The 20,262-nt window shown below is 44.8% G+C and overlaps 1 protein-coding gene across 2 annotated transcripts in view; it reads left to right on the top strand.

Annotated features, from left to right (window-relative positions):
• Positions 1-20,262, top strand: part of KCNH8 (potassium voltage-gated channel subfamily H member 8) — a 154,602-nt gene that overhangs the window by 107,923 nt on the left and 26,417 nt on the right. For both annotated transcript variants that reach the window (XM_068152531.1, XM_068152532.1), the window contains exons 8-11: positions 1,573-1,770; positions 5,537-5,736; positions 7,751-8,000; positions 11,444-11,658. In XM_068152531.1, coding sequence (XP_068008632.1) covers positions 1,573-1,770; positions 5,537-5,736; positions 7,751-8,000; positions 11,444-11,658 — 863 coding nt within the window. The remainder of the gene's footprint in view (positions 1-1,572; positions 1,771-5,536; positions 5,737-7,750; positions 8,001-11,443; positions 11,659-20,262) is intronic.

Here is a 20,262-nt window from a genome sequence, read left to right as displayed (position 1 = left end):
TACTTTTGCCTGGTGGTTTGGTGTACTTTTACCTGGTGGTTTGGTGTACTTTTGCCTGGTCATTTGGTGTACTTTTGCCTGGTCATTTGGTGTACTTTTGCCTGGTGGTTTGGTGTACTTTTGCCTGGTGGTTTGGTGTACTTTTGCCTGGTGGTTTGGTGTACTTTTGCCTGGTGGTTTGGTGTACTTTTGCCTGGTGATTTGGTGTACTTTTGCCTGGTGGTTTGGTGTACTTTGGCCTGGTGGTTTGGTGTACTTTGGCCTGGTGGTTTGGTGTACTTTTGCCTGTTGGTTTGGTGTACTTTTACCTGGTGGTTTGGAGTACTTTTGCCTTGTGGTTTGGTGTACTTTTGCCTGGTGGTTTGGAGTACTTTTGCCTGGTGGTTTGGAGTACTTTTGCCTGGTGGTTTGGTGTACTTTTGCCTGGTGGTTTGGGGCTTTTAATTGTATTCTTTTTTTTTTCAGTTTGGTTTGGGGGTTTTGGTGATGTTTTATTGCTGTTTCTAAAACACACCTGAGGCAGCCTCTAACTCAACTTTTTCTAGCCCCACAGACTTGTTTAGGAAAATGAAGGGAAAGATTAAATTAATAACTTAGGAGATGCTTACTGAAGTATACTTTGAATATTAATTGTGGTTTGCAAGCTGTGCTCAGTTGTTTGAGTCTTCTCTACTGTAAGAGGAAACATGCACAGAACTCTTAGCTATGTAATTATTTTTATTATTGCAATTTAGTCTTACAATCTCAAAAAGCTTCCCAAGCACTAATTAATAGAAAGAACCAACTTGATGTGGTGTCCTTACTGCAGTGGCACTAGATGGTTTTTCTTCTTTTCAGAGCCTTAGTGGATTGTCTGGATCATCTAATTAGACCTGCACTATGGAGCTCAAAACCACTCGATTTCTGTACAGAAATAACAGTTCTTCTTTTAAATAAACATGCATAAAACTAAATACTCCAAAGACACAACACTTAAAGGGCCATCTACATTCCTACAGCTTAATGTTCCTTTTATTCTTGGAGGTGTGTGAAGCATGAAGTGTCTTCCAATTAATTCATTAATTATAGAATTGGTTTTGGTTTACAGAGTGTCTAGTTTTCATGTAGTTGGCAGTATTCCTTAATGGCACTTGGTGCCATGGTTTAGTTGATTAGATAGTGTTGGATGATAGGTTGGACTCCATGATCTCAAAGGTCTTTTCCAACCTGTTTAATTCTATTCTATTCTATTCTATTCTATTCTATTCTATTCTATTCTATTCTATTCTATTCTATTCTGCTGAGAGAGTGATTACCCATTGGAATGGGCTGCCCAGGGAGGTGGTGGAGTCACCATCATTGGAGGTGTTCAGGAGGAGGCTTGATAGGGTGCTTGGTGCCATGGTTTAGTTGATTAGGTGGTGTTGGATGATAGGCTGGACATGATGATCTTGAAGGTCTCTTCCAACCTATTCTATTCTATTCTATTCTATTCTATTCTATTCTATTCTATTCTATTCTACTCTATTCTATTCTACTCTACTCTATTCTATTCTATTCTATTCATAGTTCTTTTTATGCTTTGTTTTTCAGGTTGGCTTCATGAGCTAGGAAAGCGCATTGAGTCTCCTTACTATGAGAATAATACCCTAGGAGGCCCATCAATCAGAAGTGCCTATATTGCTGCCCTGTATTTCACCCTCAGCAGCCTCACCAGCGTTGGATTTGGAAATGTCTCAGCCAATACTGATGCTGAAAAGATCTTCTCCATTTGCACAATGCTGATTGGGGGTAGGTACAAATGGGGGAGAAGGGCAGGTGGGGGATAGGGGCAAGTGAAATAATACATTTTGCTACAACTCTTTACCAAAAAACAACAACATCAGGAATGTCTCTAGAGATAGGACAGAATACAGACTGTTTGGTGAGCCATAGTTGATTACTATAAGCAAAATGCAGTCTACTACTAAGTCAATTTTACCACATCACTGCCTTGGATTAGAAGCAAAAGGCAAAGGTTTTGTCACATCTGGTAGTCATTTTATGTTAATTACCTAGCCACGCTGCTGGGGAAAGCCTTGTGCTCATTTAAGGTCACCATTGGAGCACTGGAGCAGGCTCCCCAGAGAGGCTGTGGAATCTCCTTCTCTGGGGACTTTCAGATGCCATCTAGAGCCATCTAGATGCATTCCTGTGAGATCTGTGCTGGATTCTATGGTTCTGCCCTGGCAGGGGGGTTGGCCTCGATGGTCTCCAGAGGTTCCTTTTAAACCCTGACATCCAGTAATCCTGTGATCCAAATGAGGCACCTCGGCATAACTAGTGATCTGGTGGCACCTGCAGAGCTTGATAAGACAAGGCCTCTAGAGAAAGACCTGCAGCTCTCACTTTACCATCATCTTCCTCCTCAGAAAAACATCTGTTTCAGTGTGCATCACACAACTCAAAGATTTTACAGTGGGTGTGAAGGGATAGAGTGAATCGCCACTAGACTACTTTTCCCCTCCTCTCTTTTTTTTGTGTGCTTGCCTAATTGTTGTAGAATACTAGTAGGTACATAGGAATGCAAACTGTGTGGTGAACCTATATCACACTGCAGTGCTCTGTCTACTTTTCTGCACTGTTTTCATGATAAAGGTGTAGCTATGTGTGGTGAGTTGAAATTTCCCCCCAACATTAACTTTGCGAGACCAGCTCAGTTGGAAGCAAATGAAAGCTGGATTTGCAGGCAAAACTACAATCTACAATGGAATGCAATGAATATGTACAGAATATACAGGAGTTACAATATTTTACAGATATTTACAGTTAACAACCAACACAAGAACTCCCCTGGGTCAGAGACCAGGAGAGCTGTCCCTCTGCCCCACCACCCCCTGTCCAAAAGGGAAACAGGAGCAGAGCAAAAATAGTAGTTAGACTTAACCAAAACAATGCAGCCAAGGTCAAGCAGAAGCAGGGGTAGAGTAGAGTAGAGTAGAGTAGAGTAGAGTAGAGTAGAGCAGAATAGAATAGAATAGAATAGAATAGAATAGAATAGAATAGAATAGAATAGAATAGAATAGAATAGACCAGGTTGGAAGAGACCTTCAAGGTCATCGCATCCAACCTGTCATCCAACACTCTATAATCAATTAAACCATGGCACCAAGCACCCCATCAAGTCTTCTGAACACCTCCAAAGATGGTGACACCACCACCTCCCTGGGCAGCACATCCCAATGGGCAGTCACTCTCTCTGTGCAGAACTTCCTCCTAACCTCCAGCCTAAACCTCCCCTGGTGCAGCTTGAGACTGTGTCCTCTTGTTCTGGTGCTGATTGCCTGGGAGAAGAGACCAACCCTCACCTGGCTACAACCTCCCTTCAGGTATTTGTAGAGAGCAATAAGGTCTCCCCTGAGCCTCCTCTTCTCCAGGCTAAGCAATTCCAGCTCCCTCAGCCTCTCCTCACAGGGCTGTGTTCCAAGCCCCTCAACAACTTTGTTGCCCTTCTCTGGACATGCCCCAGCAAGTCAACCTCCTTCCTAAACTGAGGGGCCCAGAACTGAAGCAAGAAGAGAAGAGAAGCCCTGAGAATGTTTTGGTACAAGCAGGCTTATGGTCGATACCTCTCCAATTAAATTGCCTAGACTTGTCTTTGGTTTCCTTTTCACACCCAGTAGTGGTTTATTTGCCTTTTTCTACTTTTCTGCTCAAAATCTGTAACAAAATGTTAAAGGCACAGCCTAAAACTACCACACTGTGTATTGTGAGTAGCTCTTTCGTGGTTCAATTAGCCTGTAAAGGCTTAGTTGATTAGGTGGTGTTGGATGATAGATTGGAGGCGATGATCATGAAGGTCTCTTCCAACCTGGTCTAGTCCTGTCCTGTTCTGTTCTATTGTATTGTATTCTATTGTATTCTATTCTATTCTATTCTGTTCTATTCTGTTCTATTCTATTCTATTCTGAAAAATTTCAACACTCCAAGGTAAAGAATTTTCTGCCAGTTTCTACCATATGAAAGTGTTGTTTGCAACAAAAATGCATCCTTTCCTCCTCCTGTTCCCACTTGTCTCTTCTTACCCTGGACTTCTGTAAATTGCCCTACAAGGTCAACATCTTGTTTGTCTTGTTTAGAAACCAATTCCTTTGTCGTTCTGAGGAGGCTTCAGCTTTCTTTCAAACACTATAAAGATAGATGGCCCTTAGCTTTTTTAGGAGTCTGTTCAATAAACAACTTGAAAATGTCTATATTATATTCCCCACATCAACACCACACAACAGGCAACCCAGCCATGATTTCCCCCACTAATAAACAGCAAAGACATCTGTGCACATACAAACCCAGACCAATCGAACCTGCAAGCATTTCTTCAGTTTTGCTTCTGGTCTTTTTATTCCCAACACAGTCTCTAATTGTGGATGGACTCCAGGATGTCACACCTGTCTGACAAACCATTTCACACCACATTAGACATTCTCAAGCAACACAAGAAATCAGCTTGTCAGTTGGAATGTATTTCTTCTTTATTTTCCCCCTGAATTTTCACTTCATTTCTTTTCCCCCTGATTTATTTTTTTTCAACATCTTATTCCCCAGAATATGATAGATGAATAAATGTCATCTGCAATCTCATTCTGCTACACATGGTCCCAATATTTATATGAGTTCACTGAAACTGTAGTTGCTAAATGAGTATTTGAGTCTAGTTTTCATACTGATTCATAGTTTCTCATTGCAGGTAGCATGCTGCCTACATGTGTTTAACTGCTTTCCTTTTCTTCCTTAGACTATGAACTGAATTTGGCTTGGGTGTTCTTTTGCTTGGTACCCTGACTAGATAGCATCAGATGTGGTTCCAGCATATCCTAGAACTGTGGCTGTTCACAGTACACAGTATCACAGTACAATAGAGGTTGGAAGGGACTGCCAGAGACCATTGAGTCCAAACCTCTGCCAAAGCAAGATCACCCAGGGCAGTCTGCACAGGAATGCAGCCAGGTGGGGTTTGAAAGTCTCCCCAGAAGGAGACTCCACAACCTCTCTGGGCAGCCTGCTCCAGTGCTCTGTCACCCTCAATGCAAAGAAGTTTCTCCTCATGTTAAGGTGAAGCCTTCTCTATTCCAGCTTGTAGCTGGTGTTCCTTGACTTATTAGCATGCACCACTGAAAAGAGCTTGGCCCCCTCCACTTGACACCCCCCCTCAGATATTGATAGACATTGATCAGATCCCCTCTCAGTCTTCTCCAGACTAAATAGCCTCTGGACTCTCAGTCTCTCTTCACAGAGGACATGTTCAAGTCCCCTAATCATCCTCATGGCTCACTGTTGGATTCTCTCCAAGCAAGTCCCAATCTCTCTTGAACTGGGGACTGTTAGTGACACCAAAGAAAATAGAGATGCATAATGGTATGAATACTGCTGGGTATTCCTTAGGGAGTCTTCACATTCCAGTGCTTTACTATCTCTCTCAATCAGGAGGCTGGCTTTCTGTTAAGACCCTGTTTATTTTCTATGTCACATTTTCATAATCAACAAGTCACTCCACAGTGCACATAATTTCTGTCCTCCCCAGCTCTGATGCATGCCTTGGTGTTTGGCAATGTGACTGCCATCATTCAGAGGATGTACTCCAGATGGTCCCTTTATCACACACGAACCAAGGATTTGAAAGACTTTATACGGGTCCATCACCTGCCCCAGCAGCTAAAGCAAAGGATGCTTGAATATTTCCAAACCACCTGGTCTGTCAATAATGGAATCGATTCCAATGAGGTAACCCAGTCTGGGAGGTTATGTATTTGATGGTCTTGGCTGTGGACTGAGAGTCAGGGGTGGGAGAGGATAATTTCCCATTGTGTTTTGTGTGATGTTAGCTAGAAAAAGAACATGTCTAAAAATAAGGCTGGGTTATCCCAGGAGAAGGGCGTGCTGTAGAAAAAGCTGAAGTAGGGTATCCTGCCATGTATTAAACATGCAAAGTGCTCCATAGCTATCAAATGCTGAAAAGGCATTCAGCAGCAACAGTGGGGATGTTGCCAGCAGAAAACATCCCAACAAGCAGTTTTTACTTTTGCCTAACAATCTAGTATTTTGGGGAGGTGTTTTTAAAGGACAGCCTTCCTTTACAAGGGACTTTGCTGCCCTTTTCTCCCTCTTTAATTGCCTTTTCTTCTTTACAGTATTTTGAGCGAGTGATTTGGCCTGAATTTCTGTAGTAATCATTTCCCTGTATCTTTTGGTGTTGTAGAATGTGACATGTGAGCAAAATCAAATGGCAGATTTCTTGTAGTGTCCTCATTGGCTTGTTTTGAATGAGTTATTCATAGAATGGTCTGGGTTGGAAGGGACCTTCAACCAAGTCACCAAGCCCAACCTTCCCCTGCAGGTTATGTGCAGTATACTATACTGCAGCTGAAACGATGGCTCCTCTCTGGTGGAGTGTTATTTGAAGGAATCATTCATGATAGGACTGGGGGGGATGGAATAAAATGGAAATGGGAAGATTCAGATTGGATGTTAGGAAGAAGTTTTTCACCATGAGGGTGGTGAGAGCCTGGCACAGGTTGCCCAAGGAGGTGGTAGAAGCCTCAGCCCTGGAGGTTTTTAAGGCCAGGCTGAATGTGGCTCTCAGCAACCTGATGTGAGGTGTCCCTGCCCATGGCAGGAGGGTTGGAACTGGATGATCCTTGAGGTCCCTTCCAACCCTAACAATTCAATGATTCCCTTCAAAATGATTTTTATCTATGCCATTAAAATCAGAGCCTAGTAACTTCTAGAAAGCTACAAAAAGCACTCATATGTGAAAGTTTTCCTGGATCAGGTTAAGGATTACCTTCAATCCATATTTTACACATCTTTATTGGTACTAAAATTAACTGCAGTACTAGAATAGCAGCCTCTAGAGTAACCCATCAGTATTTCATCATTTGCCTCCCATCCACAAACTGCTGTCAGCATTGTCTGCTTGCGTTTCTCAGCTGCTAGATCCTCTCAAACTACAGAGAGTACTCTGCCTGTGTGCTTGCAGCTTACATGGCCCAGAGCTCTGCCAGTAGGCTGGAAGTATACTTTGCACCAGTGGGACTGACACCTGAACCACCTGAAAAGCTTCACCTAAAACTTTTGTGGTGCCTTGACAAAAAGAAAAGAATGAGATATATGCCATTCTTAGAAGAGTGTCTCTTGAGCAGAAAGAAGTTCCCCTCAATTCTGCCATCCTGCAGCAGATCTTCTGCAAAACATATGCAGATGTTAGTAAGTGTGGGCTGGTCTACACTGGAAATTTGTCTAAAATTAAGATCAAGGGAAAATAAGAAGATCTCATGGTCTTTTAGTTTCCACTTTCTGCCCATTTCCTTTTCCACCTCTCTGTCACTGTCCAATTGCATCATATAGAGGGAGCAAAGCAGTGTACTCATGAATTTTACACAAGCATTTTAAAGAAGTTTGGTTTTGCTTTCTCTACACCCTGGTATGTACCTGAACAACCTGCTGTGTTCTAACAGCTGAGAAGAGCTTAGAGAAGGCTAAAGTGGGCATTAGGGGAAATTCCTACACACAGTGGTGCTGACTTTTTATAAAGGCATATTTTAGTTCCTGTTTTCCCTGGAATTTGTTAGTGCTGATGGTTGTAAATATTTGTAGCACATATCAAGGGGGTAAGAAAAAAAAAGAAGGGAAATCTTTGCCTGTGCAGCACTACTAAATCAGATCACTTCTGCAAAAGAGGGGAAAACTATTTTATTGATTCTCTCTTTTTCCTCCCTTTTTATCTTGTTTTGGACAGCTTTTAAAGGACTTCCCAGATGAGCTGCGTTCAGACATCACCATGCACTTGAACAAGGAGATTTTGCAGCTCTCCCTTTTTGAGTGTGCCAGTCGTGGTTGCCTCAGGTCTCTGTCTCTGCATATTAAAACCTCCTTCTGTGCTCCTGGGGAATACCTCCTCCGGCAGGGAGATGCCCTGCAAGCAATCTACTTTGTGTGCTCAGGTTCCATGGAAGTCCTGAAGGACAGCACGGTGCTGGCCATTCTTGGTATGCTCACACTCACAGATTCAAAGAGAAAGAATAGTCCTTCGGTGTTGGAGGTCCTTTATTTCCAACTGATGGCTTAGCATGTCTTGGTAGACCAGTGGGAAAGAATTTGTTTCTGTGTTAATCTGCTCTTCATAATATATGGACATTTATTATGGTGACAGGGCAAGGGGCAATGGCTTCAGACTGGAAGAAGCTAGGTTTTGATTAGACTGTAGGAAGAAATTCTTCACCATGAGGGTGGTGAAGCATCAGAACAGGTTGCCCAGAGATATTGTGGAGGCTCTGGCCCTGGAAATACTAAAAACATGGTTGGATTGACATTCACAGAATCACAGAATCAACCAGGTTGGAAAATATCTCAGAGATCATCAAGTCCAACCTGTTACCTAATACCCAACACCTCAGGACAACTAAACCATGGCTCCAAGTGCCACATCCAATCCTATTTTGAGCATCTTCAGAGACAGTGACTCCACCACCTCCCTGGGCAGCACATTCCAATGGCCAATTACTCTCTCTGTGAAGAACTTTCTCCTCACCTCCAGCCTAAACATCCCCTGGCACAGCTTGAGACTGTGTCCACTTGTTCTGTTGCTGGTTGCCTGGGAGAAGAGGCCAACTGCCCACCTGTCTACAAGCTCCCTTCAGGTAGTTGTAGAGAGCAATAAGGTCTCCCCTGAGCCTCCTCTTCTCCAGTCCACATTATCACCTCATTGTCATTAGGAAGTTTAAAAATGCCTTGGTTATATTGGATCAGATAGACCAAAGCTACAAAATATGACTTGGGGAAAAAAACATAAGCTTGAATATAGCAAAAAGTCCAGAGCTGCCCCTGTTGGAACCCTGATTTCATTAATGATTCCATTTTCAGACCCATTTGAAAATGCTAATGGAAGCATCATTGTGTAGCACTGACAATGAAAACAACTGAACAAAAAAAAGAGATCAATGGATTTCTGAGGGAAGTTAATGAAAACATAATGAAAAAAAAAACCCAAAGCATAATACATTGAAATAATTTTGTTAGGGTGAATCATCAGTTAAACCTCATTAACAACAGCAGAAGGTGAATGCATCAACCCTCTAGATGCATCCTATTGGAAAGTGTTGTTAATGTGATACAAATGCAAGACAGCAGTTTCTTTCCTGGCAATGCTCTGTTAATCACAGTTCCCAGACCACAAGTTTATAGTTCTGTCAAGATTCTAATTCTAGTGCATTAAGTTTTGTTAACTGAACCATTCTCACTAACAACTAATGCAGCACAATACAATGAAACACTCAACAAGTGCAGGATTCTGCACCTGGGCTGGAACAATCCTCACTATCAATACACACTGGAGGCTGAGGTGTCAGAAAGCAGACCTAAGGAAAAGGACTTTGGGGTGCTGGTGGATGAGAAGCTCAACATGAGCCAGCAGTGAGCACTTGCAGCCCAGAGAGCCAAGCAGAGCCTGGGCTGCAGCAAGAGAAAAGTGGCCAGCAGGTTGAGGGAGGTGATCCTCCCCCTCTGCTCCACTCTGGTGAGAGCCCACCTGGAGTACTGTGTCCAGTTCTGGAGCCCCTATCACAAAAAGGATCTGGAGGTGCTGGAACATGTCCAGAGAAGGGCCATGAAGATGACCAGAGGGCTGGAGCTGCTCTTCTGTGGAAACAGACTGAGAGAGTTGAGGCTCTTCAGGCTGGAGAAGAGAAGGGTCCGAGGACACCTTATTGTGGCCTTCCAGTATCTCAAGGGGGCTACAAGAAAGCTGGGGAGGGACTTTTTACGGTGTCAGGGAGTGATAGGACTGGGGGGAATGGAGCAAAACTAGAAATGGGTAGATTCAGATTGGATGTCAGGAAGAAGTTCTTCCCCATGAAGGTGGTGAGAGACTGGCACAGGTTGCCCAGGGAGGTGATAGAAGCCTCATCCCTGGAGGTTTTTAAGGGCAGGCTGGATGTGTCTCTGAGCAACCTGCTGTAGTGTGAGGTGTCCCTGCTTGTGGCAGGGGGGTTGGAACTGGCTGATCCTTGAGGTCCCTTCCAACCCTGATAATTCTATGACTATTTTTTTTTGTCTTGTCTGGATTTGCATAGCCAGGGAGGGAAAAAAAAAAACAACAAACCAAACCAACAAACAAAACCAATGAAAACAAAGAAATCCCAACCAACCAAAAAATCCAGCAAGCTAGAAACATACTTTTTACTTCTTGAAAAACAAAATTGCACCTGCTATTAATTACTAGTGTAAAACTTAATTATCACAGACTCACAGAATGTTAGGGGCTGGAAGGGACCTCAAAAGTTCATCCAGTCAAACTCTCTGCCAGAGCAGGATCACCTAGAGCAGGTCACACAGGAATGTATCCAGGTAGGTCTTGAGTATCTCCAGAGAGGGAGACTCCACAACCCCCCTGGGCAGCCTGTGCCAGGGCTCTGTCTCCTGCACAGTGAAAAATATTCTTCCTTCTGTTTCCATGGAATTTCCTCTGCCTCAGCTTCCACCACTGCCCCTTGTGCTGTCATTGGGCATCACCCAGCAGAGCCTGGCTCCAGCCTCTGGGCACTCACCCTGCACAGCTTTATCAACATGAAAGAGGTCACCACCCAGACTTCTCCTCTCCAAGCTACAGAGCCCTCAGCTCCCTCAAGCTCTCCTTGAGAAGAAATTGTTCCACTCCCTTACTCATTTTTGTGGTTCTGTAATGTACTCTTTCATGCAGTTCCCTGTGGTCCTTCCTGAACTGAGGTGCCCAGAACTGTACACAACACTCCAGATGCAGCCTCACCAGGGCAGGTGTTTCCACACAGGTAACTACCTGATTGAAGGGAATAATGAACTTAATCCCTTAAATCAGGTAGATACCTGTCTGAAAACTAATCTTTGCCCCTCCAGTTAATTGCATATAAAATTCATAGTATCATAGTATCAGTCAGGGTTGGAAGGGACCACAAGGATCATCTAGTTCTAACCCCCCTGCCATGGGCAGGGACACCCCACACTAGATCAGGCTGGCCACAGCCTCATCCAGCCTGGGCTTAAACACCTCCAGGGACAGGGCCCCAACCACCTCCCTGGACAACCCATTCCAGGGCTTCACCACTCTCATGATGAAGAACTTCCTCCTCACATCCAGCCTGAATCTCCCCACCCCCAGCTTCATTCCATTCCCCCTAGTCCTATCACTGCCTGAGATCCTGAGAAGTCCTTCCCCAGCCCTCCTGTAGGCCCCCTTCAGATACTGGAAGGCCACAATTATGTCATTAGATTGCACCTGTAGAAAAAAAGGAAATAATCAAAAAGCTATTAGTCAAAGATTCTTTAGAGGCTTAATTAAACAATGCAGCAGGAACAATGGGATTTAAAATATAGCAATTGTGTTAAACAACTCTATGATTCAAAAACTGAAATAAAGAATTCGTGCTTTGAAGATCATTCTTTTCACATTGCCTTTCAGGTAAAGGAGATTTAATTGGAGCAAACCTGTCCATTAGGGATCAAGTCATCAAAACAAATGCAGATGTTAAAGCTCTAACGTACTGTGACCTCCAATGCATTATCCTCAAAGGCCTCTTTGAAGTGCTCGACCTTTACCCAGAGTATGCTCACAAGTTTGTTGAAGACATCCAGCATGATCTCACATACAACCTCAGAGAAGGCCACGAAAGTGATGTAAGTATCTTGAAAGGCCTCTGCAGGTATTGTTATCTTTAAGTCATCTCTCATATTTCAGCTGGCTTTTGCAATTCTACCACACTAAAGAAATGATCCAGCACTAAAGAAATAATCCAGAGATTTCATTGAGAGGACTGTTTGTTCCTTTCAGAATTCAGCCATTGCCTACAGAAATTGCTTATCCATTGATGAGCTCAGAAACAGTGAACATGTTCTCTGCTTCTCATTTCTCCAGGGAAAATATCACAGTATCACAGTAGATTAGAGGTTGGATCCAGAGATCATCCAGTCCAATGCCTCTGCCAGAACAGGACCACCCAGGGTAGTCTGCACAGGAATGCGTCCAAGCAGGTTTTGAATGTGTCCAGAGAAGGAGACTCCACAACCTCTCTGGGCAGCCTGCTCCAGTGCTCTGTCACCCTCACTGTAAAGAAGTTTCTCCTCATGTTGTGGTGAAATCTTCTCTGTTCCAGCTTGTACCTGGTGTTCCTTGGCTTATTATTGTGCACCACTGAGAAGAGCTTGGCCCCCTCCACTTGACACCCACCCCTCAGATATTGATAGACGTTGATCAGATCCCCTCTCACAGTCTCCTCCAGGCTGACATCATCTATGAAAGAGTAATCTTCTCTCCTCTCCTCTCCTCTCCTCTCCTCTCCTCTCCTCTCCTCTCCTCTCCTCTCCTCTCCTCTCCTCTCCTCTCCTCTCCTCTCCTCTCCTCTCCTCTCCTCTCCTCTCCTCTCCTCTCCTCGAGTCTCCTCGAGTCTCCTCTCCTCTCCTTGAGTCTCCTCTCCTCTCCTCTCCTCGAGTCGAGTCTCCTCTCCTCTCCTCTCCTCGAGTCTCCTCTCCTCGAGTCTCCTCTCCTCGAGTCTCCTCTCCTCTCCTCGAGTCTCCTCTCCTCTCCTCGAGTCTCCTCTCCTCTCCTCGAGTCTCCTCTCCTCTCCTCTCCTCTCCTCTCCTCTCCTCTCCTCTCCTCTCCTCTCCTCTCCTCTCCTCTCCTCTCCTCTCCTCTCCTCGAGTCTCCTCTCCTCTCCTCGAGTCTCCTCTCTAATATTTTGATAGTTCCTGCTTATATAGAAATAATTTGTAGTTATGCAAAGCATATGTCCAGACAAAAGTGTTGAACTCTGCCTTTTCTGGAAGCTCGTGTGGCAGCATAATGAACACTCATTTCCTAGATCACTGATTATCACTTTGCAGTTAAGAACTTTGTCACACACATTCCAAATGAGAAACAATTGCTTTTCATCACACTGCAGCTAAAATGTGGGGTTTTTTTTAGTGGCAGCAGTGTTTCCACAGCAATGCTCCATAAAGAAAAGTGCTAGAAAGGGGTAAGGAGATAAATGAAAACTTGTAGAGAGGAAAATAATCAGAGCATCTCATTGGTTTGTCTCTTCAAATGTCCCCAAACTTCCTGCTGCTGAAGGCAGCAGCTGAGAGAGCACACATCTGTTCTGAGAGCTTGATGATTAGTTTTATAACCAACAGGTTTTCCTTGGAGAGGAATGCTTAATCTGAAAAAGGGTAATAACTCCCCATAAAGAGAGAGTGTGAAGCTGATTGCATCCTCCCCTCCAGCTTTGACATGGACCTTGGTGACCCCCTCGATGTATTGCTGCATGCTTATCTGTGTGATGGCATATCTGAGGATCACCATTTCAGTTGCATGCACATTCAGCTTGTACAAAATCAGGACCAGTTCTGCCAAGTTAGAGTCAGCTGTGGTGTAAGATTTTCTGCTGAGGGCAAGCCTACATCAGCATCAAAGGAGTGTGTGCAAACAGGAAAAGGATCTCCTCACACTCATCGCGGGGGATGGGATTTAAAACAGTGCAGGACATTTAGAGCAGTGAGGGTGGTGAAACCCAAAAAGATATTGCCCAAAGAGGTGGCAGAGGATCCATCCCTAGAAGCATTCACTGTCAGTTTAGATGGGGCTCTGGGAACCTGATCTGGTTGAAGATGTCCCTGATTACTGCAGGGAGATTTGGACAAGGTGGCCCTTTAAAGCTCTCTTTCTACTCAAGGAAGAAGAAAGTGTAGAACATATGTGCACATATTCATTGCATCCCGTTGTAGATTGTAGTTTTGCCTATAAATTTGCTTCCCACTGAGCTTGTCTGGCAAAGTTAATGTTGAGGGGAAATTTCAACCCACCACATTACAAGCAATCTTGGAAGAAAAGCTCAGGAGATTTTGAGTACAGGAGCTGGCAGTCATGTAACTATTTCAGTCTCTGATGAGTAACAGAAGGACACAAAAGCAGGGAGATAAAGTTTCAGTGGATCCTCATGACAGCTCTAAACCCAGCAATTGTTAAGTAGTTTTTGATTGTCACCATTAATATGTGTGCAGTCACACTGGCAGGGCTATAATGACAACTTTTTATGGATTCTCCTCACAGTGAGGTGTGAAGTAGGAAAAAAGCCCTGTTGATTATAGATATTTGAATAGAAGAAAACAATAAAATGGCTTGGGTTGGAAGGCATCTTGAAGGTGATGTAGCTACTACTAGGGCAGATTGCTTAAGACCCCATCCAAACTGGCTTGGAACTCTTCCAAGCTTGGAGCCCCCATAACATCTCTGCCTCACCATGCCCATGGGGAAGAATTTCTTCCTAATACCTAATCTAAATCTAGCTTGCTCCAGTTTGAAGAACCATTACCCCTCTATCTACCACTACATGTCTTCACAGTGCTTCTCCAGCTGTCCTGCAACTGTCCTGCAGGCCCCTTTCAAATACTGGAATGGTGTCCTAAGGTCTCTTAGATCATTCTCCACTCCTTGCTGAACAACCCCAATTCTCCCAGCTTGTCTTCACAGGAGAGGTGCTCCAGCCCTTTGATTCAAGTGCTCTCCACTCCAGGCTGAACAACCCCAACTCTCCCAGCTTATCTTCACAGGAGAGGTGCTCCAGCCCTCTGATCCAAGTGCTCTCCACTCCTTGCTGAACAACCCCAACTCTCTCAGCTTGTCTTCACAGGAGAGGAGCTCCAGCCCTTTGATGCAAGAGTTCTTCACTCCAGGCTGAACAACCCCAACTCTCTCAGCTTATCTTCACAGGAGAGGAGCTCCAGCCCTTTGATCCAAGTGTTCTCCACTCCAGGCTGAACAACCCCAATTCTCTCAGCTTGTCTTCATAGGAGAGATGCTCCTACCCTTTGATCATCTTTGTGGCCCTGCTCTGAACCTACTTAAAAGGTTCTGTGTCCTTCTTGTGTTGGGAGTTCCAGAACCAGACACAGTACTCCAGGTAGGGTCTCATCCCCTCCATCAATCTGCTGGCCATACTTCTTTTAGTACAGCCCAGGATTTGGTTGGCATTTGGGGCTGCAAGTGCACATTGCTGGCTCCTCTTGAGCTGCTGTCAGCCAGCACTTCCCAGTGCTTCTCCTCAGGACTGCTTTCTATCCATTCTCTGCCCAGCCTGGTTTTGTGCCTAGGATTACTGCAACCCAAGTGCAAGACCTTGCACTTGGCTTTGTTGAACTTCATGAGATTGGCATCAGCCCACATCTTAAGCCTATCAAGGTCTCTTTGGCTTTGGACACACAACTTGGTGTTGTCAGCAAACTCGCTGAGGATGCACTCAGTCCCACTGTCCATGGTGCTGACAGTACAGGTCCCGGTTGCAGCCCCTGAAGATCACCACTCTTAACTCATCTTTGCATAGGCATCAGGGTATTGACCATCACTCTCTGAGCAGATCAGCAAACCATTTCTTTATCCACTGAGTGGTCTAGCCATCAAATCTATGTCTTCCCAGTTTGGAAACCAGGATCTCATGGGAGACAGTGTTGAATGCTTTGCACAAGTCCAGGTAGATGGTAGCAGTTGCTCTTTCCTTATCAATAACACTATTACCCCAACACAGAAGGCCACCAAATTTTTGTCAGGAAGAAGTTGCCCCTTGTGAATCCATTTTGGCTTTTTCTTATGTGTTAGTACTCATATTTTGCCCTTTACATTCTTTGTTGAATTTTGCTGGAGGAACTTCACAAAGTGACATGGATTTTGCCATGCACCTCCTTCCAAGTACATCTATTTGCAATGTGTATAGCAGGCAGCGGGAGAATCAGAGGTCTGATCTGATAATCACAGAATCACAGCAACATTCAGGTTGGAAAAGACCCTCAGGATCACCAAGTCCAACCCAAAAGCCTGCTCTGCAAAGCTCACCCCCTCAACCATATGCCCAAATACCACATCCAAACCACCTTTAAACACATAAAGCTAAGCAGCCATAAGAAGGTTCTTTCAACAAATAATAAACTGTATGAAAGACACTGGAAATTATTTTGCTACCCACCAGCCCTGACAAAACATGTGCTAGTCAATGTATTTAGAGAGTAGTAACAGATGTTCATAGCTCTGAATTATCCTATAAAAAACCTCAAAACAGCTAAATATTTGCACAATATCTTTGTGGGCTTGGTGACAGTTTACTGTCTGTGATTTTTTTCCTAGTGTCCATGCAGAAGTGTCTACAGTGTAGATGTAATTATCCATCAAAAACACTACACAGGCTGGTTACAGCCAGACTGATACCAAGCACAGGAAGCCTCTTTGACACCTATGCCATCCCTCAAGCTGTAATGAACTCCCAGAGGAAGATAAGATCCATGCAGGCACAATCTTTGACTCACTAGAGCTCTATCAGCGTGTGGACTTAAAAAACTACACAAAAGTTCAAGATTTTTTAATTGAAGATTCAAGAACCTGTGTTAGTAGACAGGACTCATAATTAATAAGGCTCTACTTCTCCTTTTGCAGCCTTTAAAGTTGTTTCTGCCTCTTACAAATGCTTCCCTTCTTCTCTCCCCCCCTTGCCCACAAAGGAGGAGAAGCTGCTGTCTTTAAAATGAAAACAGGCAGTCTCTGAAGCAGAGGGGAGAGCTGCTTCCTTCAGTGCTTCTGCAGTGTAAACATCATGACAAAGGCTGCACAGGGAAAGTGATAGATTCTTTCTCCAGTTGGGAACATTGAGTCTTCCTGCAGCTTAGCCAGGTTTTCTTGATAATAAAATAAATAAATAGCCAAATAAATCTTGCAATGCAACTGAGAAGCAATAAAAACAAAGAACCATTTCCCCTTCCCCCCCACCCCCAGAAAGTCACTCTCTGACAGAATGGAGCTGCATGCTTGCCCTTTGGAGAGGCTGGTGTTTAGAATTTATTACATTTTAATGATTGAGTTGTGGATTACATTTTTTAGTGTAATAAAGCTCAGGTTGCTATTAGCAATACCAAACCAATTACAAGAGATGCTCCTCAGTTTCTACTGGGAGGCCTGAAGATCGGCCAAATCAATTGTTCTTCAAGGTGAAAGCAGCTCCAAGCTCAGGAGGGAAAAAGCCTACAAACTCTGATCTTAAATGTGCAGAGTTTTCTGGGTCATTCCAGCACTAAACAAGTATGTTGAGAGCAAATCTGTAATATATATATATTTATATATCTATTTATGCATTTATTTAGCATTCAACAAGCCCAAGTGCCAGGGGCTGCACTTTGGCCACAGCAACCCCATTCAGAGCTACAGGCTGGGATTGGAGTGGCTGGAGAGCTCCCAAACAGAGAGGGACCTGGGGGTGCTGATTGACAGCCACCTAAACATGAGCCAGCAGTGTGCCCAGGGGGCCAAGAAGGCCAACGGCGTCCTGGCCTGCATCAGGAATTGTGTGGCCAGCAGGAGCAGGGAAGTCATTGTGCCCCTGGACTCTGCATTGGTTAGGCCACACCTTGAATACTGGGCCCCTCAGTTTAAGAAGGACATCGAAACACTTGAAGGTGTCCAGAGAAGGGCAATGAGGCTGAGGAGAGGCCTTGAGCACAGCCCTGTGAGGAGAGGCTGAGGGAGCTGGGGTTGTTTAGCCTGGAGAAGAGGAGGCTCAAGGATGACCTCATTGCCCTCTACAACTACCTGAAAGGTGGTTGTAGCCAGGTGGGGGTTGGTCTCTTCTCCCAGGCAACCAGCACCAGCACAAGGGGACACAGTCTCAAGCTGCGCCAGGGGAGGTTTAGACTCGAGGTGAGGAGAAAGTTCTTCACTGGGAGAGTTGTTAGCCATTGGAATGTGCTGCCCAGGGAGGTGGTGGAGTCACCATCCCTGGAGGCGTTCAAGAGGGGATTGGATGTGGCACTTGGTGCCATGGTCTAGTCATGGGGTCTGTGGTGACAGGTTGGACTCCATGATCCTCGAGGTCTCTTCCAAACTTAGTTATACTGTGAGACTGTGAAAGGGTTAAGGAAGGGACAAAGTTTTCCTTCTCATTTTAGCCTTTCAGTCCTGTTGAACACTCTCCGTTCTCACGCATTCCTCTGCCTGGGATTATGGTTTTCTGCATCAGATTATAAAGATTAACCAGAGGGTTACACTTTGGAAAAAAGCACCCATCCAGGCTGGCAAAGCAGCTTAGTGATGTTTTGGGACTGTGGTACAAAGAGAGTATAAAGCACTGTGTCAGGCAGAATTTTAGCCAGGCAAAGCTCCTGGCTTTCAGAGAATATTGACTTAGAGTTGTCTTTGTCCAGGGAGGGAAAGAGACTCAGTTCTTTTGAATATTCCCGGGTTATGACATGAGAGGCACAAATGAGGCCAAAATATCAACAGCCAGACTGTTTATTACACAAATAAAGTGGATGGATCAGAAGGGGGGAGAGAGAGAAAGAGAGAGAAGAGGAAAGGAATTATATTACTACACCCCTCACTCCCCAGTTTGAGTCTGTGGAGGAAAGGTGCTGCAGGAGATGTTGGGGCTGTAGAGGAGGGGTGCTGTAACTTTGGCTGTAGGAGAGATGTAGTCCTCAGGGCAGCCTCTTCAGCTCCATGAGTTGCAGCAGGCAGAACTTAGGACACGGAGAGAGGGCTCCTCTTGGTCTGCTGCTTCCAGGCTCCACGGTGATGTCTCTGTCATTTTCTCTCTCCTGGTATTCTCTCTGTTTTTCTTCAGAGCAGCATTGCCCTGGACTTTTCCTTCTCTCCTGTTTTCCTTCTCAGTGGCATTGTCCTCCTTCTGTGTTTTTCTTCTCCTGAGCCAGTAGTTGCTCAGGTCTTTTTATACAGTTTTAGTCCGTAGGTATGTGTCCACGTATTGTCCTCCAGGAAATTGTCCTTACATAAGTGTCCAGGTATTGTTCCCCAGGAAATCTTCCTGTGTATTCCTTTGTGTTTGGACAGGGGTCTGGAGGTGCTGGTTGCCTGGGAGAAGAGACTAAGCCCCACCTGGCTACAACCTCCCTTCAGGGAGCTATAGACAGCAATAAGGTCTCCCCTGAGCCTCCTCTTCTCCAGGCTAAACAACCCCAGCTCCCTCAGCCTCTCTTCATAGGGCTTGTGCTCAAGTCCTCTCCCCAGCCTCATTGCCCTTCTCTGGACACGTTCAAGAGTCTCAACATCCTTCTTAAACTGAGGGGCCCAGAACTGGACACTGGACTCAAGATGTGGCCTAACCAATGACTTCCCTGCTCCTGCTGGCCATGCTATTCCTGATCCAGGCCAGGATGCCATTGGCCTTCTTGGCCACCTGGTCACACTCTGGCTCATGTTCAGCTGCTGTCAATCACCACTACCCCCAGGTCCCTCTCTGCCTGGCTGCTCTCCAGCCACTCTGCCCCCAGCCTGTAACACCACATGGGTTTTTTGTGGCCAAAGTGCAGAACCTGGCACTTAGACTTGTGGAATGCCATCATGTTGGACTCTGCCCATCTGTCCAGCCTGTCAAGGTCCCTCTGCACCTCCCTCACCCTGCTGGCCACGCTTGTCTTGATTCAGCCCAGTCTCTGGTTGGCTTTCTGGGCTGCAAGTGCACACTGGTAGCTCATATTGAGCTTCTCATTCCTCCAGCACCCCTAAGTCCTTTTCTTCAGGGCTGCTCTCAAGCCAGTCCCTGCCCAGCCTGTATCAGTGGCTGGGATTGCATATTTACATAAAAAGTAGTGTGAAGTTGTTTTTTTAAAGGTGAAGGTAATACATCTTGAAAGCAACTTTTCCACAGCATCCACAGCCTCGAGTTGGAGTCTAATTGGACACCAGGCCTGCAAATATTTTGGGGTCTATGTCAAATCTTAGGGTTGCATGGGGCTGTGCCTATGAACTTTATAGCATTGAAAGCAATCATTTAAACTTCTATTAATATCATATACGCCTTTTGTGTGGCTGTTATCAAACCATAGGAATATCAAAAGCTTTTCTCCACTGTATCTCATCTGCAGTAATCTGCAAGCGTTTCCAAAACTGCAACCTGCCAGAGCAAAGTACAGCAGGTGCCAGCTCTATTGTCTCTTTTAACCATTCCTCCTTTGGCTGTCTTTAGACCTTCTTGACAGTCTTTTCCTCACTTCTTTGGTTGTTGGAGGGGGGTTTGTTTTGTTTTTCTTGAATTCTTATGAGCACAGGTTCGACTGTGCAAATTGTTTGCACCAATGTTATAAATTCAGAGCAGTCCAGCACCTTAATTTTTTCTGCAGGCTTAGGGGGAGAGAGAGAGTGAGGGATGAATATAGAAATTGAAATGACAAATTATAGCATCCACATTTAGCATTTATTCAAGTCTTGCTTTGGAGCAAGCAACAAAAATGTTCATTTTTAATCCTGTGACA

Source organism: Melanerpes formicivorus, unplaced genomic scaffold (genome assembly GCF_026170545.1).
Source record: "Melanerpes formicivorus ecotype bairdi unplaced genomic scaffold, bMelFor1.0.p_v2 SCAF_23, whole genome shotgun sequence".
Classification (NCBI taxonomy): Eukaryota; Metazoa; Chordata; class Aves; order Piciformes; family Picidae; genus Melanerpes; species Melanerpes formicivorus.
The sequence above is the reverse complement of the archived record's forward strand: the minus strand, read 5'-3'. Positions and strand labels throughout refer to the sequence as shown.